At 45.5% G+C, this 21,993-nt stretch overlaps 1 protein-coding gene across 1 annotated transcript in view; it reads left to right on the top strand.

Annotated features, from left to right (window-relative positions):
- The window catches only part of LOC135514762 (ras association domain-containing protein 5-like), a 59,561-nt gene that overhangs the window by 16,417 nt on the left and 21,151 nt on the right, over positions 1-21,993 (top strand). Inside the window, exon 2 of the mRNA XM_064938330.1 lies at positions 324-448. Within this exon, the coding sequence (XP_064794402.1) occupies positions 324-448 (125 nt within the window). The remainder of the gene's footprint in view (positions 1-323; positions 449-21,993) is intronic.

Below are 21,993 nucleotides of genomic sequence, written 5' to 3'. Positions count from 1 at the left end.
GTTCGCGGCTGGGTTATACGTTAGTTATTTGGTTGTGGATGAGACTCGTTAGGGGTTGGCTGCGTATTTAACATAGTACCTGTGACCTGGGTGAATCCACAGGTCTCTGTTAATGATCACGCTGCTATTGAGTCAACACAGATACAATACTTTAAACCCTCCTGGCAAGGAAGTGGCAAGAGTCTTCAAGAGGTGTAAGAATAACTAGGAGTATGAAAAGAGGGTATTTGTTGCCACACATGTCGAGAGAGAATACAGGCTCTATGAGTCTGCAAGGTCAGGTCTTTGCAATTGTTTAACAAGCTCCTCTCTTCCTACTTCAGGGTGTAAGTATACTTGTCACCCAGAGTGTCGAGAACGAGTGTCGTTGAACTGTCACCCCGGTGGTCCTGGTACCGTTGACACCCCCCTCAGCCAGGACCACCTCAACGACGAGACACAGCCCACTGTGAGTACCCGCCTTCTCTCTCACTCCCTGTGTGTGTGTGTGTGTGTGTGTGTGTTTGTGTGTGTGTGTGTGTGTGTGTGGTCTAATTAAAGGGTCAACCCTTTGTTCCTTGAGATGTGCTGATATTGTATTCTGTGATGGTCACAGCACTGTATTTAGTGTATTTCACCACAAGGGGGCGTTGGCGTGCATGGAATGAGTATTCATCCTGCAGGTGATTACAGTGAGGGACTGAGACGTAGTTCACTAATGTACCACCAGATGACGCTCTCTCTGTCTCTATACTGTATCTCTTGTCCATAGATCTCTTGGCGGGAGTGAGTGAGTGTTTGGGGGATGTGTTGCTTTTAGGTCTTTTTGGGGGGGTAAATAGCTTGGCTCTGAATACTCTGCTGATATCATACAGAAGGGTGTGTGTTTGGGATTAACTAGGTGGTGCCAATGCTTTGAAACCAGCAGTCCATGTCATTGTCCATATAATAGCCCTGGAGTCATTGTTTGTGTGTGTGCATTCAAAACGACCTGGCCCTGTAGCTCGCCCAACAGCAACATGAGCCGGCTGCCATATATAACGAGTGGTCGTGATGGGTGGCCTCACACACATTTCTGTCCTCTGTGGTCCCAGGGGAATCGAAAGGTGTGTGTGTGTGTGTGGAGGCCCTGTCCCTAAATCCCTGAGCCTTGGTCAACTTCATGAACGCAGGCATGCACACACACACAAATACTACTCTTGCGTTGTGATGGTATGGATGGATGGATGGATGGATGGATGGATGGAATGAGTGAGGGCATTACACACCTCTGTGGATCATATTTAGCATGTACATTTTTTATTTATTTAAATAATGCAATTGTCAGGGATCTTCAACTCTGTCAAAACAGTCTGGTTTCAATACTGCAGTGAAACAGTTTAGTGTTGAGATGTTAGCTCAGCAGAAACCTGGGACCAGTGCTGAACAGTGCTGCCGAGACATGCAGATCTCTGTCATGTTGTTGTTTCACAGTGTCGTGTTTATGTTTCTGTGTTAATCTGTGGCTGAGTGTGTCTCTGTCTGTGTGTGTGTATCTGTGTGTGTGTCTCTGTGCGTGTGTCTCTGTGTGTGTGTGTGCGGCTGGGTCAGACAGCGGGAGATATTTTGGGTTTTGACCAAACTCCCCCATGTGACTGCCCAGAACCAGAACTAGACTCAACTAGACTCATATGTTCAGATGACCCTTTACTATCCTTATATAAAGCACTCTGAACCTCCCAGCAGATTGTAGCTCTATCTCTGTCCAACGCTCTCTCTGCTCTGTGGTCTGTGGTTGAAACTCTCCTGGAATGGACTCCGATAATGATATGAAGCCATGAGACAGTTTATTTACTATCTGTCTCGGTGAAGGAAATGGAATCAGAGAGTGGATAGATGGATCTTCTCAGCCTCTGTTATACCCAGAGGACACAGACACAGGAAGACAATGAGCTCCTTATCCCAGTTTAGAAGAGTCTGCAATAAACTAGGAATAGAGAGGGCCTCTACAATATTACTCAGTAACTATCATGATTAACACCGAGTGGCTGGCTGGCTGGCTGGCTGGCTGTCCCTCCCTCCCTCCCTCCCTCCCTCCCTCCCTCCCTCCCTCCCTCCCTCCCTCCCTCCCTCCCTCCCTCCCTCCCTCCCTCCCTCCCCCTCCCTCCCTCCCTCCCTCCCTCCCTCCCTCCCTCCCTCCCTCCCTCCCTCCCTCCCTCCCTCCAATAGCAGATGAATCACAGACAGCTGGTTAGCTGATGAAGTTCACAGGAGTGAAGGAATGACACTGACTCAATATGGCTGCCAGCCAACACATGTTGACATTTATAACTAGGGGTCAATTCAACGTGGTGGAATCCTACACACTCTGTAACACACCCTCTGAGTGAGACAAGATCTGGGACAGCACTCAGTCATGACGTGCAGGAGCGCAAAGTGATTAGCTGATTGAATAGATCAGTGATTGCATTAAGCAGTGGTTGTTCCAGTCTGGAGTTTGTCACTGAGTTGACTATAACAGAGTAATACAGAATTTGACATCAGTCTGACCCAGAGCTCTTGCCCTGTCATGGGCTAACTCTGTCACTGGGCCTGAAACACAATTCTTAGAAATGGCACGTCAGTGTCACTGTACATTTTTCACCATAGAGACATGATTCACATGCAGTCTACATCTCTGTCAGAGCTAACTGAAGTTCGATACACAGCAAGATCTCACTAACTCAAACATGAACTCACAAAAAATGATGCACAAAGACAGCTGGGTACATCATTTGTACTGAGTTAGTTCATGTGTAATTAGTTAATATGTGATGTAGTTAGTTCATGTGTAGTATGTTGAGCTGTAGAGAAAGTTGTTCTGACTGAGGGGATGTGCTTTCTGAGAGACTGATCACGCACAGTGCTGGGAGTGACCTCTGCACTCTATATGCCCATGTCCATTACTGCACTCTTATAGGCTGAGCCATGCCTTTTGATAGGCTATCTAGCCAGACAGGCAGTAAATAATAGGGCCACTTCCTGTTCCTGAACGATGGGAAAGTCAAACACAGGGACCTGGGGGAAAACAGTCGTTAGGAGGACAAGAATGTTGATTTATTCCCTCTGGGCTTCATTGCTGCTCGTTAACCCCAAATGTTAGATTACACCTGCATAAGTTATTGATCTTTAACGTTTGACCTTTGTGATGTCACCTCTGTTAATATTGTGCATTCTTCACAAACCTTCACAGACCTCTTTATCTGTGGGGGAATGACCAGGGACTCTACGCCTCTCTGAGATCTCAGACTAAAGGGAGTCTCCCTCATTGCCTTCCACCCTCTCCTCCTCATCGTGCGTGGGGTAATGTAGTACGTCCTATAGGGTTGCTTGCGTCATGCCATAGGTGTGCTGTCTTACCTGCTTTTGTCAGTTTTTCTTCCTTTTCTTAGCAGGGTTTCCTTATCTTATCACTCCTCTTAAAAACATCAACTCTGATCTGAAGACCTACTGATTACTAAGCTATGGGCCAAAGGGAAAGGATACTGGAAGTATATACAAGGGGGCAGGAAAAGCTCTACATAGATCGAACAAAGCTTTAGACCTCATGCTGAATGGAGATTCCTCAACAGCACACTGTGCAGCCAACAGAAATTGCCAACCGTTTCCTTAGTGACCCCAAATGTTATATAATATTATGTTGAGTGGAAATCATCCTGAACTCTGTTACGACTCTGTTTTTCACTTTCGCTGTGTTCATCGCTAACAGGCTGCTCTGCCACACTCGCACGGCTCTAGTTCTAAGATAGAACGGCCCTCACTCCTCTGGCAACAGAACCCAACCTCTCAGCAGAATGCCTGGTAGAGTGCCTGGTTCTCAAAAACCGTTCTCCAACCCAGAACATGGAACAAAATCCACTAAATCATATATTGCGTAACAGCTCTGTTCTATATGACGAGTAACCTAACCTCAACTGCGGGGATGTTGTGAAACACAGTTAACCAGTTTGGGTAACCAGGTCACACCCAGTCTTGATTTACTCTAGATGTTGATGTCGGAAAGTCAGGGTTTTATTGTTACATGGTTGTTGTGAGAGAGCGGGGTCAGAGTTCAGCCCAGATTGGTTCAGCGTGTTACTGTTTTACAGACAAGGTGTTCCGGCTGTCTTAATGTTCCCTCTCTGTGTCAAACTGGGCAGATAAAGATGTACGATAACAACTTAAAACCACTAGAAATCCCCAGGCTTTCCCCATACCCCAGCTACCTCTGACAGACAGCGTTTCCCATCTGTCACACAGCCAGGAGTGGTGGGGGCGGAGTCAAGCTCAGAGAGCAGAGGATAATGGGGGAAACCTGAACTTTATTGCGGTAACCAAAATAAACGCCCAAAACAACAGGCGATAATCAAAAGTGTCCAACCCAAAACTGGGCACAAACAGACATGTTGTGTTCCCTGCAACAAACCTTGACTAACAGAAAACAAGCCCGCACAAAAGCAGGCGGGCCTAACGGGCTTAAAAAGTCCTGAATCAAAACTCAAACAAGAAACAGGTGGAACCAATAAGACATAACAAACAGAAAAGGAAAAGGGGATCGATGGCAGCTAGGAGACCGACGACGACCGCCGAGCGCCGCCCGAACAGACAGGGGAGTCGTGACACTATCAGCAGACATAGAGGACATGACTGTCTGCAGAGTCCCAGAAGACTCCCTCGATCCAGTGTACTCTACTTCGCTAGAATGGCTATCACTACTAGTCAATGTTCAGTGGTCTTCCCAGTCCCTTACGGTTCCAGCGTTGTTCCCCTATCATTCACAGCCCTAAGAAGCCATGTCAATAAAATAAAACCTTATGCCGAACCACAAGACAGAGGGGCCTCTGTGCCACAATCACAGTCCCATCAAAATCCCATCAACATCACAGCCCGATGACTTCCAAGTAGCCTGTAAATACATGATCCATTATTGTTTCTTATCTGCACCTCCTTTCCCATGTTTCCCATCGTCTCCCCTCTTTCCTGCCGGTCTGTAGTGAAATCAGTGAGTCACTGTGTTGTTACCTGAGGGAGGAGAGAGAGCCATGTTGTTGACAGAGCCAACAGCTAATCAGAGCCTGCGTCTAATCCAAGTGGGACGAGGGAACAATCTCACCTGATGTTTTATGTTGCCTGTAGTGGCTGTGTGTTTTAACAGTAGCGTTTCTGTGCTTCCCCCTCCTTGTCTGTAGGTAGTGTCTGTGCTTCCCCCTCCTTGTCTGTAGGTAGTGTCTGTGCTTCCCCCTCCTTGTCTGTAGGTAGTGTCTGTGCTTCCCCCTCATTGTCTGTAGGTAGTGTCTGTGCTTCCCCCTCCTTGTCTGTAGGTAGTGTCTGTGCTTCCCCCTCCTTGTCTGTAGGTAGTGTCTGTGCTTCCCCCTCCTTGTCTGTAGGTAGTGTCTGTGCTTCCCCCTCATTGTCTGTAGGTAGTGTCTGTGCTTCCCCCTCCTTGTCTGTAGGTAGTGTCTGTGCTTCCCCCTCCTTGTCTGTAGGTAGTGTCTGTGCTTCCCCCTCCTTGTCTGTAGGTAGTGTGTGCGCTTCCCACTTAATGTACGGACAGAGTGGGGCCCTGATGATTCTAAGCCCTGTGTCCATCTAAGGGCCAGACAAAGGAGCCACAGTTAGTTACTGTATATGGTGGGGAGAGAGCAGGTCTATTGTCACTCTTTAAGCGAGTCCTGACCTGCCTATACTATTATACCTGTGAGCAGCAGCTGTTCCTGTGTTGTCTGCGGTTAAAGTTGCCCCAATACATTTATTCAGGCTATGTTTTGTGTTTCCTCATTTAGGGTGAGGGAGCTGAACTTAGATCTGTGCCTATGGGATGATCGTAGGGTAGCCTATGGTGTGGTATGAATTGTGTGTGTGTGTTTTCACGTTCACGATGCTGTCTTGAACTCTGCCCACTGTATCTACCCACATCATCTCGGCCTCCGCCTCTGCTCCACTTCGATAAGCTTCCACTGTAAATGGCACACATTCATCACTGATAAAGGTTCAGGTGAAAGGGGTATAGAAACATGTTCAAAATAAACGTTGAAAGACTTGAGATTCAACTTGATTTGAGAAAACCAGAGAGTGTGTGAAGTGAATAGTGTTGACCTGGCTCTGTTTTGGCAACAAAGAGTGCAGAACGATGGGTGGCAGCTCAACTCCCCAAAGAGTAAATGTGTTACCCAGTAGAATAGTCCCTTTGATCTCTCCAGGGTCAATGTTGCGTGCCAGGTTCTTTATCGTTTGAAGCGCAAAATGGAGGGTGGTTTGTGTAGCTCAGAAACCAGTTAAATGAGATACAGTAGCCTGCACATCACACAGAACTTTTTAGTTGATGTTGTTCATAAAGTTGTGAAAATTGGGTAACTACCGTAGCAAAGGTGGGATTATATTACAGAAGCATAGTATCTGTATCCAGGCATTCCTATGGTGTTTGCTCATGAGTGAGTGGAGCGTCTTGGCTGTCAGAGTTTTGTGACTTACGGTGCCTCAGAGGAAGAGAGGCAGCAGATATATTACAACATGCACACTCACTCCAGTACACTCAGTGCCTCAGGAGAAATACAGGAGGAGTCAAAGCTGAGTCACTCAGGCTTTACTTGACTCAGTCAAGTGGGTAGGGACAGGTATCCACTACTAATGTGGTGTAATCTAACCTCATATATGGCCACAGGGGTTTAAGGTTGATCCACAGAGAAGGGGCCAGGGTGTAATCCATCTACAGTGCATTCAGAAAGAATTCGGACCCCTTGACTTTTTGCGCATTTTGTTACGTTACAGCCTTTTTCTTTACCTCAACAATCTACACAAAACACCCCACAACGGCAGAGCAAAAACAGTCTTTTAGAAATGTTTGCACATTTATTAAAACTAAACATGTAACGGTTTTCTTGAGGTGAAGGAGAGGCGGAACCAAAATGCAGCGTGGTTTCTATTCATGTTTTTTAATAAAGGAAAAAACTATACATGAATAGACTAACAAAAACAGTAAACGTGCGAAAACCTAAACAGCCCTATCTGGTGCAAACACAGAGACCGGAACAATCACCCACAAACACACAGTGAAACCCAGGCTACCTAAGTATGATTCTCAATCAGAGACAACTCATGACACCTGCCTCTGATTGAGAACTATACTAGGCCGAAACATAGAAATACCCAAATCATAGAAAAACAAACATAGTCTGCTCACGCCCTGACCATACTAAATAATGACAAAACAAAGGAAATAAAGGTCAGAATGTGACAAAACAACTGAAATATCACATTTACATTTGTATTCAGACCATTTACTCAGTACTTTGTTGAAGCAACTTTGGCAGTGATTACATTCTCGAGTCTTCTTGGGTGTGACGCTACAAGCTTGGCCCACCTGTATTTGGGTAGTTTATCCCGTTCTTCTCTGCATATCCTCTCAAGCTCTGTCAAGTTGGATGGGGAGCATTGCTGCACAGCTATTTTCAGGTCTTTCCAGAGATGTTTGATCGGGTTCAAGTCCGGGCTCTGACTGGACATTCAGAGACTTGTCCCGAAGCCATTCCTGCATTGTCTTGGCTGTGTGCTTAGGGTCGTTGTCCTGTTGGAATGTGAACCTTGGAATGTGAACCAGGTTTTCATCAATGATCTCTCTGTACTTTGTTCTGTTCATCTTTCCCTCGATCCCGACTAGTCTCCCAGCCCCTGCCACTGAAAAACATCCCCAATGCATGCTGCTGCCACCACCATGCTTCACCGTAGGGATGGTGCCAGGTTTCCTCCAGGCGTGATGCTTGGCATTCAGGCCAAAGGCCAAATGCATTCAGGCATTCAGGTTTCTCATGGTGTGAGAGGCCTTTAGGTGCATTTTAGCAAACTCCAAGCGGGCTGTCATTTGCCTTTTACTAAGGAGTGGCTTCCATCTAGCCACTCTATCATAAGGGCCTGATTGGTGGAGTGCTGCAGAGATGGTTGTCCTTCCGCAAGGTTATCCCATCTCCACAGAGTAATTCTGGAGCTCTGACAGAGCTCCAATCAGGTTCTTGGTCACCTCCCTGACCAAGGCCCTTCTCCCTCGATTGCTCTGTTTGGCCAGGCGGCCAGCTCTAGGAAGAGTCTTGGTGGTTCCATACTTCTTCCATTTAAGAATGATGGGGGCCACTGTGTTCTTGGGGACCTTCAATGCTGCAGAATTTTTTTGGTACCCTTCCCCAGATCTGTGCCTCGACACAATCCTGTCTCAGGGCTCTACAGACAATTCCTTCGACCTCACGGCTTGGTTTTTGCTCTGGAAAAAGAAAAGGAGACGCGCACACTCTCGGAGCTCCGATGCAATAATTGAAAAACCTTATAGCCAACGTTTCCACAGACAAGCTGTCTTCATCAGGATATAATGACAAACACTGCGAGTCACTAGTTTATATAGTGTCAAAGGACACACACAGGTGTCTGTAATCATGGTCGGGTGTGGCCTGATATCATTGGTTAATTCTCAGATATAAAAAGAACATTCAAAAAACATAAATGAATAGCATGCGATCGTAGATACAATTTGGCTACATAGGCATAGAAATATTTACAATGAATAGCAAAATCACAATAATCAAACGAATGACTTCAGATCAAAGTCTACGTTGAGACCGAAGGGAGCAAAGGTCTTTAAATGAATGATCCAGGCAGCCTCTCATTTTAACAATACATTGTGGAGGTCACACCCTCTCCTGGTTTTTGCTCTGTCAACTGTGGGACCTTATATAGACAGGTGCATGCCTTTCTAAATCATGTCCAATCAATACAATTTACCACAGGTGGACCAATCAAGTTCTAGAAACATCTCAAGGATGATCAGTGGAAACAGGATGCACCTGAGCTCAATTTCGGGTCTCATAACAAAGGGTCTGAATACTTTTGTAAATAAGATATTTCAGTTTATTTTATAAATTTGCAAAAGTAAAAAATAAACTGTTTTCACTTTGTCATTATGGGGTATTGTTTGTAGATTGATGAGGATTTTTTATTTTATTTAATCCATTTTAGATTAAGGTAGTAAAGTGAAAAAGGGAAGGTGTCTGAATGCTTTCTGAATGCACTGTAGACAGTATACTGAATGTAGCTATCCATCACTCTTATGAGTGAGCATTCCTCATCTGTGTTTTATCTCAAGCACATTTGATGTCATTACTCACAGGAATATTTGTTGTACTTCCTGATTAATAAAACAGGGTGAATTATTACAACAATGACATAATTCTAGATGATAAAGGGCGGGGAACTCAGACTCCCTTGAAAAACCTCCTTAAACATACACCTTTGTAGAGAGTAGGCAGGTAAATCTGAAGTAGAGAGTGTCTGTTTTCTCACAACTCTCTCTCCACATACCAGTCTTTGTGGTGGAATACTCATTTATGGAGTCATTTATGGGACATTCCTTACACCTCCCCGACCTCACCCATTCACCTCATTGTACCCTTACCCCTTTCATCTCACCACCTCACCCCCTCTTCACCCACACCTCTTTTTACCCCTTCACCTATAACTAACTAGACCTGCAGCATGTAAACAAGCAGTGCTGAGAACCTTAAGCCCTTGCTTGCAGAGGAATGTGGGTAATGTCTGCCAAGGGCTGTGGCTCTCAGGCAGAGAGACTACAGGCCCAGTGACCACTCTCTCTCTCTCTCTCTCTGTGTGGAGACCAGGAAGGGGGAGTTCATGCCGAGTGTCCATTGTTTTACACCAGGGAAGGGAGAGTGAGGGGGGTGGAGCTGAGAATGAGTTTCCATGTGTCTGAGACATTCCCTGTGCTGTTTTCACACACTTCCAGTCACTTACAGGAGCCGATCTGTTCCTTCCTAAGTCAGTACAGTACTACAGTACTACAGAAATACAGGCCAAGGATGCCGCAACGAGTGCCCATCACTCCACCTGACCAGAAGATGTTGGTTAGACAGGGTTCTAGTGGACACTATAGTTTCTCCTTAACATAAAGGTGGGCAGTTGGCTCTGAGACTGGACAGTAGAGAGGCCAGCTGTATGAATCTTCCCTGGCCAGGCTGTGGTGTGGTTGGAGGGTTTGGCTGTTCCTGTGCTCCTAGGTTACTTGTAGGTCGCCTCTGCACTCTGGGTTTAAATTAGGTCTGTCCCTCCCATAAACCCCCAAGAAGCTACAGTATGTGTTGGGTGTGGTCAGGATAAGGGTTGTACGCCTTATTCACTACATGTGTTACATACATTTGACCCATTAGCTGAAGTTGTAACAGCCTTTCCAGTGACTGGGTGGGCTAGTTAGTTGAATTATATTAGTGTGTAAAAGTACAAGCCACACAGGAGCAGTCCTGTAGAAATGTACTCAGAAAAAAGCCTCAGGCAACTAAAATCCTTTTAGAAATGAACTGCATGCACTTTTCATTGTGGTTGTTAAAGCATTGTAGCTCTGCTCTCTGAGAATTGCATTAATGGGTTCCATTTGTTGGCTGATGCAAGACAACTTTATCAGACGCTACAAACACCACCACAGAGTTAAAACATTAACTAACCCATACGACACATTTATAACCAAATAAACCCAGGAGACATGTGTTTTTAATGTGTTTATTGATACTTATACAACAGGTTATCTGACACTGCATGGGGTGGTTGTCATAACAGCAGCATGGGAAGCTGCTGCTGAAATGATTTATGATTTTTATTTTTTTATTTTACCTTTATTTTACTCGGCAAGTCAGTTAAGAACAAATTCTTATTTTCAATGACGGCCTAGGAACAGTGGGTTAACTGCCTGTTCAGGGGTGGAATGACAGATTTTGTACCTTGTCAGCTCGGGGATTTGAACTTGCAACCTTTCGGTTACTAGTCCAATGCTCTAACCACTAGGCTACCCTGCCGCCCCAATTTAATTCAAATAACTTTATTGACTCGCTGTGATCAGCGCCAGTAGGAGAGAAAGCCAACCCACACCAGTGAATGAGAGTCAGTACCAGAGTGATTTCTCCCTAGCTTAGAACCCAACCCAGCCTCATGGCTAACAGAGGGCTTTAATTTGTGTGTTTTTGATTCAGCTTTTCCTCGTCCAGGCCAAACGTTTACATAACCCAGTCTGTCCTCCGATGGAACAGATATGAAGCCCAGGTCACTATAACCAATTGCTTGACCAGTTTGGATTGAAAGGTGGGAATGCAGTTGAACTGGAGTTTTCGCGTAGAGTTCTCACATCCCATTTCCTGGTTACTGATGATGTCAGGTGGCTCACAGAGGCCTATGCAGAGCTTAGAAATTGTGTGTGACATTCTGATTTTATATATAGGTTATATGTGGTTGTGACAGATCGGCAGGTGTTATTTGCATATACACGACACATGCTTAGACACACACACACACACACACACACACACACACACACACACACACACACACACACACACACACACACACACACCGCCACCACCATCAAGGGCCACGGGAAATGTTAAAAGGTTGTTCCGAGCGAACGCCTGCTGTTCCACCCATTCATCTGGGCGTATGTCAGTCTAAAGTATCTTGATGTCTTTGGTCTGTATTTTTAGTTTAGTTGGTCCTGGAGCTCTGGTAAAGCAGCATGTTGCAGGGAAGGAAAATAAGACAGCTAGCTTCGCTGTGCTGCATGTTCATTGAGGTAAGTGGGAAGCAGATGTTATGTTATCTCTTTAGGATGTGTGCATTTATGGATTCATATGAATTATTTGATGATGAGTGACTAAGGAAAGAAAAGTATGAGGAGGCAGGAGGAGAGAAGCAAGCAAGAAAGAAATAACTAACTACGGCTTTCACTTCATTGGAGTGAATGTAATGGATTATCTCTACTTATTCTATTGTATTCAACAAATCAAAGGGGGACCACGGAGAAGCCGGTGGAAAGTGTAGGTTGGGAAGAAGCAGAGGAGGTGCGACGAGGCGAAAGAGCAAGAAAAAGCCCTGCTAAGATCAGAGGCTTGTCTCCTGTGTATACACCTTCGTTTGAGGAGTACATGCTGCACATACTCCCGTCTCCTGATTACAAACCAAGTAATCTTACTTATAGGTCTTCACGCTCTCTTGGGAACCTTGAGGATCTTGAAATGGAGTCAGTCGGCAGTGGCGAGCACTCAGAAGTTGAGCCAGGTCCAGGATGTAGTGGGCCTACCTGCGGCAGCAGGTGTGGTAGAGTCTTTCAACGTTTGCCCTGAGAATCCTACCAGAGATGATTTTGGACCATTAGGAGTGCGATTTTTTAGAAAGGGTTGAATCCTGCTTTTTGGCCGACCCATATTTTGTGTCGTGCTGGGTAAAGGACAAACTGGGAATGGTTACATCTGTGAAGTTGTCGAATAGTGGAATTGTTTGGATTTTTTTATGTGTCCGCCTCCCAGAGGAAGTGGGCGCTTTGAGTCACGTGGCTCGGGGTTAAACCCTTGGTGTGCTTTGCTCTCCGGAGCAGGGTGCCGCTGAAAGGGGTGTGGGGTAGCGTTGAATGTAGAGGTGGATCAAATGAAAATGAAGAATCCTAGTGTTTGTGACTTCCGCCATTTGGTGAGACATGGTCACGGTGGCAACGGCAAGACTGAAAATACCCTGTCTGTCTTGTTAAGCTTTGATCCTGAGTTTCTATCTGTTAACCTTAGGTTATTTTTGCTATTCTGTGAGGGCCTATGTTTAGAACCCATTATGGTGCATTAGGTGCCAAAGATTTGGACATGTTGCAGCCGTGTGTAGAAGGGAGATCCCACTATGTGAGAAATGTGCATGAGGGCATAGTCAGAGGGAGGGTACAGTTGGGATAGAGAAAGCACTGTGTGTCAACTTTGGTGATGCCCATGCAGCTGGGGATACAAAGTACCCTGTGAAACAGAGAGGCTATAGCCGTGGTGATCAACTGCACTGCACTGATGGAGCAGACACCACCGAAATATAGATGTGGTAGTTGCAGTAGTAGAGCAATATTTGGGTGTGAGAGATTTTAGTGCAGAAGATCTACAGGAAGTTTTGAGAGAAGGGGTTCTATCCATCCTGCCAAAGTAGTGGGATGGGGTGGTTGGTTTTTGGGGATAGTGTATAGTTGCATGGTTAGATGGTGACGCAATTTAAGTTTGTCCTATTCCGCTTTCCCTTTTTGGGGGGAGGTGACCAAAATGTGCAATCCGCACTCCGACCTGCGTAAGGCAGCACCACAGCGTCCTGTCTGCCGGAAAACCACACGAAACAGAAGAAGAAGAAAGTCAAAGGTGATTGGATAAGGGACTTTCGACGAGTTCTAGTAGGAGTGTCTACCTAGCGGTTGACACACAGCGCAGCCAGCGGCTCGATAGTTGCTAGAGTGTGAGGACTGCTCAGTAGATGGTTGAAGGGTGAATGTTGGAAAGTATTCGGGCTTTTTGCGGTTCAAAAAACAAGTTTGAGAAGGTGTAACCCACTTTATTTTCTAGTTGTTGCTTTGCGTCTGTGGTCTGCTATTCGTTTTTTGATGCTGACAAATTTGAAGATATTAGTTTTCTCCTCAAATGACGTGGACGAGCACCATGAGTAGTGGTTACAGTAGTTTAGAGGAGGACTCCGAAGAGTATTTTTTCACTGCCAGAACATCGTTCTTTAAGAAGCCTTCAGGGAAACCAACCCAGTGCAAGGTAAATTAACTTGAATTTATGCCAACGTCTCACCTGGTAGCTACTGTGTTTTATCGTATGAAGTTCGCAACCTGTTACTAAACAGCTAACGTCAAGGAGCTACCAGTTTCGCATGCAGTCTGCTCAACAGTATTTTCAACGTAACAAATGGCAGGCAGGCTGGCTAGCCATTCCATTAGCTACCGTTAGCTATCAATTATTTGCTTAGGCTAAATCCATATTGGTTTGCCAGGCTTTATGGTTTAGATTTGAATGGAGCTAATCTGATGGTCAGCAATTATACCCATAATCTGAGTGGCACGTGCAGCTAATATTTCAGAACCACGTGGAATCATACTTTGGTAGGATAGCCACTTAAGGGCCCCTAACACTTCATCTTTTAAACAATAGGCAATAATTAAAGTGTATAGTTGCATTTTATACAGTCTAAGAGTTGGTTAATTGGAAACGTACATGCCACAGGAGACCTTTAGTCCCTGATTGGGTTAAAGCCCATGACTTCCTGACTGGGGTATGGAACTCATAAGGTCAGTTTGCTAATCAATACTGGTTTGTCTCAGACTCAAGACTCAACATATAATGTAACAGTTTGTGTCCTGTCACTCACACAACTGCATTCACTAGGTATGTGGTGTGTGAGCTTGCAAACTCTTCTCAGCCTGACCTCTCATTTCCATATGATCTTGACAATCATATTCCATTGCCCGGCTGCGGACAATGTGGCCCATGCAACACACACACTATGCCATGAAGGGACTTGCCTAGTAAGCATAATGCTGTCTGCCCCCACAATGGTGTTATTGTGGCTGAAATGTCAAGCATAGTCTCTCATAGTAGCTCCTCTAGTTAACCCTCCAGCAGCTCAAATCCTGCTGTATGGGGTTCTATTCATCAAGCACTTGTGAATGACTTAATGCATTCTTTTAAATGTACTGTACTTCATGGCGACATCAGTTATGCCACTGCTGCTTGTTTCAAATATGATTCATTGGGCTTAGATAACTCAATCCTTTCCCTTCTGACAGAACCACCACCAACATACAACAGTTAGGCTACCAGTTGATGGTAAACCTCAGAGGGTCTAGTTAGGCTAGTTCGTTACTTCTCCTGAGTCATTCCATAGCAATGTCTCCCCTTGAGCAATGGTTTTTGTGATGATTTAGATTATGTTGGCCTTGGCCCATGTTTAATCAAGAGTGCCTGTTCATTGTGGTGTCTTTACAAGTCGAAGCTTCAGCTTCATGCCTCTAGTCTTTCTGTTTACCCCTTAGCACCATGGACACTCAGGGAAATAATCTCAAAATGCTCTGACCCTGCCTAGGCTGCTGGGAAACAGCTGCAATAGACAGACAGATTCTGAGTGACGGGGCCTCATAACCCTTCTCAGCTAGTCTCTGTGTCTCCAGAGTAGCTAGCTAATACTGTGGACTACTCAGTAATTCACAGCCTTCTCTCTGTGTATATGGAAGGAGAGGACCCTAGTGGGTCTGTAGTGGAGCCATGCCATAGTTATATTGATGTATAGTACATTAATCGTAGTAGGTGTTTAGTATAAGAGTTTGTGTAATATTAGTTATGGTATTGTTTTAGTAGAGCTGGGTTGGAGCCAGTGAATCAGTTGGCTCCAATCTAACATGGCAGCTTTGTAGGAGGAGAGGGCTGCTGTTTGTTTCTCTGATCCAAAGTCAACAACGGCAGACGCTTTCATAAAATGATCACCACTCATTATCTCCTCGGACAGTCTTCCTGTATAAAACTCAAACTATGGGCTGCCTTGGTCACAGTGGGCTGTTTGTTGGGTTGAGTGAAGGACAAGTGGTCCCCATCTGTGGTTTGTGTATTTTTGAGTGCTATACAACAGTAATGCATTTCAGTCTTTCTCCTTGACTACACTCTGTTTCCAGATGGGAAGGAAGGGAGAGAAACAGCTTAGTGTTGGTCTTCCTCAGACATCAGAAACATATGCTCTGTCCGGACCAGAGGATTCCCCAGAATACTAGAAGGATAGGAATCACACCCATGGTTTACAACTGTTTCTGTGGTAGATATAGAAGCTGCTTTAGCCTCCCTTCCAGTCTCTGTTGGTGGGAAAAGGCCCCTTTTAGTTGAATCTCAGTCCTGTAGGCTATATTCCCGTGAGAGTACAGGAGAGGGGCATTGATGGCAGAGGCAGTGCCCCCACACCAATTCAGGTAGACTGGGTTTGACTTGTCTGTGACATCACCTGACTGCATGGTGTGCAAATCCCATGTCAGGACCTTAATCAACCACACAATCCATTAACACACCCTCCCTCACGCGTCTCTCCCCCTCTTCCAACGCCACCCCAGTTTCCTCAGCTATTGTGTTGCAGTCCCGGAAATGTTCTCAGTTTTGTATCCGGTTCTCTTTCTGCTGCCACTTTCAGTCCAAGTTGTGCATCATTACTAGAGCTGGGACTAACTTCCTTGCCATTTTTAGTATTGTGGCAAGGAAACACAACATGAAAGGGATTTAACTTCGTAAGGAAATCAGCCCTAATGTTGGAAATAAGCAGGATTATGTTTTCATTCAGAGTCACGTGTATTTATTTTCCAAGCTATAGCATGCACTATTTTACATACAGCCACGCACTATTTTACATACAGCAGGTTTTTAAAGGACCAAAGAGTTTGGTCTGCTTCGTGTTTACATTTTTGCCATGGAAATAATATTGCCATATTTGTATCGTCCTGGCCCTAATTATTACAGTATCACATTTACCACAGTTCCTCCATTTTGTCCTGTTTGTCATCTTGCTGTAGGACTTGCATGTTTGTTTACATTTCCCAAGTACGTACAACAAACCTGTTCTCCAGACCCGCTCTTCCTCCTGGGCTGTACTGTGCTAGCGTTCGCTTAGCACTAGCTTTTGGGGAGTGGAAAGGGTCTGAGTGAAAGAGACCTCCAGGAGCCCCAGTCTGCTGTGAGTTTACATAACGGCAGCCAGACGCCTGTTCCAGAAGGAGAGCTCTGTCTCTGCTATTCAGAGACGGGGTGTCCATTTTTTTTTTACTGCATACTGACATCTCTTTTAGCGTGTGTCTGAGCTATAACCCTTCTGACTTGAGACTTCAGATCTGGAGATGAAGACAGTTTGGCAGTGGTACACCCAGTCTAGACAAAATGTATGATCTGCTCCAGGGAGATCTCCAATAGATATGTGTAATTAACAAGTTGTGTGTGTGTGTAACTACTTAATGTCTGAGCGCGGAGTCCCTGTGTTTAAACTGACTGGTGCAGTTACTACATTTGTCCCGTCATCAGCCTTACACACAGCCTTTTGTGTCTGTTTCGATATGGCGTGTTGATGATAGGAAACTGAATAGAATGATTAAGCCTAAGCAGTGGCAGAGGGCTCGGGGCACCACTTGAGGTACAGACTGTTTGAAGAGGAGTCCCTGAAGCTTTATATTCACAACATAGCCGACCCTCAACACCGTTCAGCTCAACTCAGGTGTGTGTCAATGGGTGCAATGCAGGCCTGTTTCCTTCCTGCTGTGGTGAGTTTTGTTCTGCTGCAGAAAGGAGAGAATGTCAACAGTTTCTCTGTTTTCATACTTCAGCTAAACCGAGCAAGGCCCACACAGCACACTCTACCAATCCAGCCCTCGCAGCTACTGATAAAAATTAAAAGAAAGAAAAGACTATGGAAACATCCTTCTTAGTTTAAAAATGCAAAACGGTTCCTAAGTCATCTAGCCTACATATCAAACATGTTGAAAAAACACTGCTCTGGAGGTGGGTTTTACTGCAGGGAGTTGGTATTGGTTTAGGCTACTTTATGATCAGTCTTGCTCTGTTATGTTGCTCTAGCATGACCTGCCTGCACGTTACTTAAAGCCCTTTTATAACTGTCTGCTGCTCTAAGTGTTCTGTTCCAGGGGAAACAGCTCTCGCAGTCTAAACATACACGCAGAGCAGGCTCCTTGGTAATATGATTACCTTTCGAAGACTGCCTGCGTCATGAAGCAGATGAGGTGTTTAACACTGGACCCGTGTGGGTGTACTCGACTACTCGTGCATGTACAGCCACATCAGTCATGGAACGGAAGCACTCTATGCTAGATCAAACTTCCAGACCTACTGAACTGTATCACATGGTCATGTCCCATCCTAGCAAGACCACAGAACAGGTGGTCTATAAGACACACACCACTTCACTGTCTGTGAGAGAATCCCCCTTTTCTCTGGACAACAAACTGTCATTATCCTGAATAATGCCCTGTAATGGAACTACTGAGGCCCAATAGGAGCTGATTCTTACTCATAGGTCCCAGAAGACACCTGGTCTACAGATGGATATTACACACTAGGAAGGGCATCCAGGTGGTCATTTAACTGATGGGTTGGCCACCACCCTCTCATTTCCCCTGACAAGGTTCAGAGGTCAACTGGTATAGATTAGAGGGTTGTGGGTCACTATCCTCGTGGGTCCCTGCCTGCTTATGCTGTTTCTGGGAACAGTTAGAGAAACTGGCTGTGGCTGTAATTACTGTACCACCATCACACACACACACTACACATGTCTGCACACATTACACACTACGCACAAGCTCCACCCACACCACTGCACACTATGTGAGAGGAGAGCAAGAAGGGAGAACATACCAACAGTATAGAATGTATTGGGTCTAGTATCTACTAGCTACATTTTTAAATGTATGCAGTGTATCAGCTGAACATTCATGCCACTTGTAGGTCCATGTAAGAGGGAGTGTAACATGACGTCAAGGTATTAGATTGGCCATCACAAAGCCCTGACCTGAATCCTATAGAACATTTGTGGGCAGAACTGAAAAGGCATGTGTGAGCAAGGAGGACTACAAACCTGACTCAGTTACACCAGCTCTGTCAGGAGGAATGGGACAAAATTCACCCAACTTATTTTGGGAAGCTTGTGGAAGGCTACCCAAAACGTTTGACCCAAGTTAAAAAAAAAAATTAAAGGCAATGCTACCAAATACTATTTGAGTGCATGTAAACTTCTGACTTACTGGGAGTGTGATGAAAGAAATAAAAGCTGAAATGAATGTCAGGAATTGTGAAACTGAGTTTAAATGTATTTGTCAAAGGTGTATGTAAACTTCCGACTTCAAATGTACATGTAGGTATGGGTAAAGTGACAGATAATAAACAGTGAGTAGCATCAGTAAAAAATATATATTATAAAGTGGGGGGGGGGGGGGTCAATGCAAATAGTTCAGGTAGCCATTTGATTAATTGTTCAGCGGTCCTATGGCTTTGGGGTAGAAGCTGTTAAGGAGCCTTTTGGGTCTAGACTTGGTGCTCCGCTACCGATTGCCATCCGTGGGCTGTACCCACTACCCTCTGTAGCGCCTTACGGTCAGATGCCAAGCAATTGCCATACCAAGTTGTGATGCAACCGTTCAGGATGCTCTCGATAGCGCAGCTGTTGAACTTTGAGGATCAGGGGACCCATGCCAAAGCTTTTCAGTCTCCTGGGGGGGAATTGGCATTGTCGTGCCCTCTTCACGACTGTCTTGGTGTGTTTGGACTGTGATAGTTTGATGTGGACACCAAGGAACTTTAAGCTCTACACCCGCTCCCCTATAGCCCCGTCAATGTGAACGAGGGCGTGTTCAGCCCACTTCCTGTAGTCCACGATCACCTCCTTTGTCTTGCTCACATTGAGGGAGAGGTTGTTGTCCTGGCACCACACGGCCAGGTCTCTGACCTCAGCCTATAGGGAGGTCTCATCGTTGACTGTGATCAGGCCTACCACTTGTTGTCAGCAAACTTTAATGATGCTGTTGGAGTTGTGCGTGGGTGAGCCAGGAGTACAGGAGGGGACTAAGTACACACTCCTGAGGGGCCCTCGTGTTGAGGATCAGCATGCCGGTTGTGTTGTTTACCTACCCTTACCACCTGGGGGCGGCCTGTCAGGATCCAGTTGCAGAGGGAGGTGTTTAATCCCAGGGTCCTTAATTTAATGATAATCTTTGTGGGCACTGGTGTTGAACACTGAGCTGTAGAGAATGGTGTTCATTGACATGTAAGTGTTCCTTTTGTCCAGGTGTGGAGTGAAACTAAGATTGCGTCTGTTGCTCTTTTGGGGCGGTATGTGAATTGGAGTTGGTCTTGGGTTTCAGGGATGATGATGTTGTGAGGCATAACCAGCCTTTCAAAGCACTTCATGGCTACAGTGCTACGGGTCGGTAGTCATATAGGCAGGTTACCTTGTGTTCTTGGGCACAGAGATTAATTATGCCTTTGGATGGTGATTGTGACATTGAAAAACAGATCAAGGTGCAATAACTGGAGTCTTTATTGAGCCTTATTATCCCTCTCTGAGCCTTAGTCACAGCCCCGCTATGGCTGGTTGCTACAGTCACTGCACTGTATAGCTATAGCTGCTGGTCTCCGCCCTGGCTAGTACTGCAGCTGTGTCTGTGTGATTAGTGAGAATGCTTTGTCTACGACTCCTGTCGGAACAGTCCTCCATCAGCCACACCATTCATCTTGCACTCCATTCATTTCACACTCCATTATGCATTGTACCACACATGCCAGAGAGGCCTGTTCAGGTTTCTATTGGAGCCGAGAAGGGAATGAGCCTTGGTCTGTCGACCTCTGTCATGTCCATGTGGTATGGGTTTATTCATGGTAGGAAAAGCAACCACACACCCCCGTCCCATTCCCACAGAGTGTGGACAGTTTGCTAAATGTGACTTGTAACCCTATAGGGCCTCTGTGCTGTGTTTCTGCACCTGGTTAGTGCCTGACTGAGTGGTCTTAGCGTGCGTTTACTGAGATACACAACCATGCTATCACATGTTCTTACTTCTATTTTGAATGGATTTAATTGAGCACTTGTTCAGTTTGACATGCTCAGGGTAAAGAGAATACTGTCTGGTTCTCAGAACAGGACTGTTGTTGTATGCTACTGGCAGTTATATATCTAATCACACGTGTGTGTGTGTGTGTGTGTGTGTGTGTGTGTGTATTTATATATAACAGACAGACCGGTTGATGTAATGATTGTCACAGGAGAGTAGACTATAGTTAGTTAATGATGAACGACTGCTGGTTAGCTAGCCGCCTTTAGGCAAATATTTTAACAGACCTTCAGTTTCACTATGAGAGGCTTGTCAATGTCTCAACTCTCCATACTCCATGTTGAAAGCCTTTCATCAACGTTGATTTTAAAGTAGTGCTGTTTTGATCGTCAGAGTTGAGTCTATAGTTGTAGACTAGCAAGTTTTGACTGCCTTGTAACCGTTAGTACAGTAGTTTGCCCACAGGTTCAGGGTTTGATGTGACAGTCTGTGCCATGCAGCCAAGGACCTTGAACATTAATTTTATGCTGCAGTTTCCCTGCAACCATGCTGAGTGAGTGGGCTAGCCTTGTGCTGTTGTGCTTGTTACGCTCTCTGCAGTGTGGTTCCTGTCTGTCTTTGCTAAGCGAGGGTTACAGACATTATAGTGGGTCAATGCTACTCCCCATAGACTAGCTCTACAGGCTAGCTCCCTACCGATTCATACTTCCGTGGCAGTTTTCATGATGCGTGCTGTTAGTGTTAGTCAGACAAGTCTACTTCCTCTCAGAGTGAACCACATAGTATCACATCTGCTCAGTCATCCCCATATTCCACATACTGTGTGTGTTCTATTGTGTTGCTGTCTCTTGCCACATACACACCTCTTTTTATTATCCTCAATGTGTTGGTCTATAGGAATGTTATCCATGTTACTGTAATCCGATCTGTCTGAAGCCAGGCCTGCTTTTATGTCTGAGATGGAGATCCACTCTAGAGAGAAGTGAATCAGAAAGACCGAAACAGTGCTGGGCCTAGTGCTATTTGTTACACTGCATTCCCTATGTGTCTCCTATCGCTCAATGCCATGTCAAATCAAACTTTATTTGTCACTTCTTACTGTGAAATGATGCCGAGCAGTTGCCTACCTGTCAGTGATGGACCCGGTCAGGATGCTCTCTGGTGCAGCTATAGGTCTTTGAGAATCAGTGGACCCATGCCAAATCTTTTCGGTCTCCTTAGGGAGAAAAGGTTTTGTTGAGCCCTCTTCACGTCTGTCTTGGTGTGTTTAGACCATGTTAGTTTGTTGATGTGGATACCATGGAACTTTGAAACTCTACCTGCTCCACTATAGCCCCGTCGATGTTAATGGGGGCCTGTTCGGCCTTGCCTTTTCCTGTAGTCCACGATCAGCTCCTTTCTTGCTCACATTGAGGGAGAGGTTGTTGTCCTGGCACCACACTGCCTAGGCTACATGCTATCGCGAATGTGTGTGTATTGTGTGGACTTCTCCCCCTGTGGGCCTCTCACATTTGGCTGACAACATGCTGACCCAGCACAGTGGTTTGAGGCATGATGAGTCTTCCCCAGACAGTTAATGTGAACTTTCAATCATCCCTGTCTCC

The sequence above is a fragment of the Oncorhynchus masou genome, chromosome 26 (genome assembly GCF_036934945.1).
Source record: "Oncorhynchus masou masou isolate Uvic2021 chromosome 26, UVic_Omas_1.1, whole genome shotgun sequence".
Taxonomy (NCBI): Eukaryota; Metazoa; Chordata; class Actinopteri; order Salmoniformes; family Salmonidae; genus Oncorhynchus; species Oncorhynchus masou.
The sequence above is the reverse complement of the archived record's forward strand: the minus strand, read 5'-3'. Positions and strand labels throughout refer to the sequence as shown.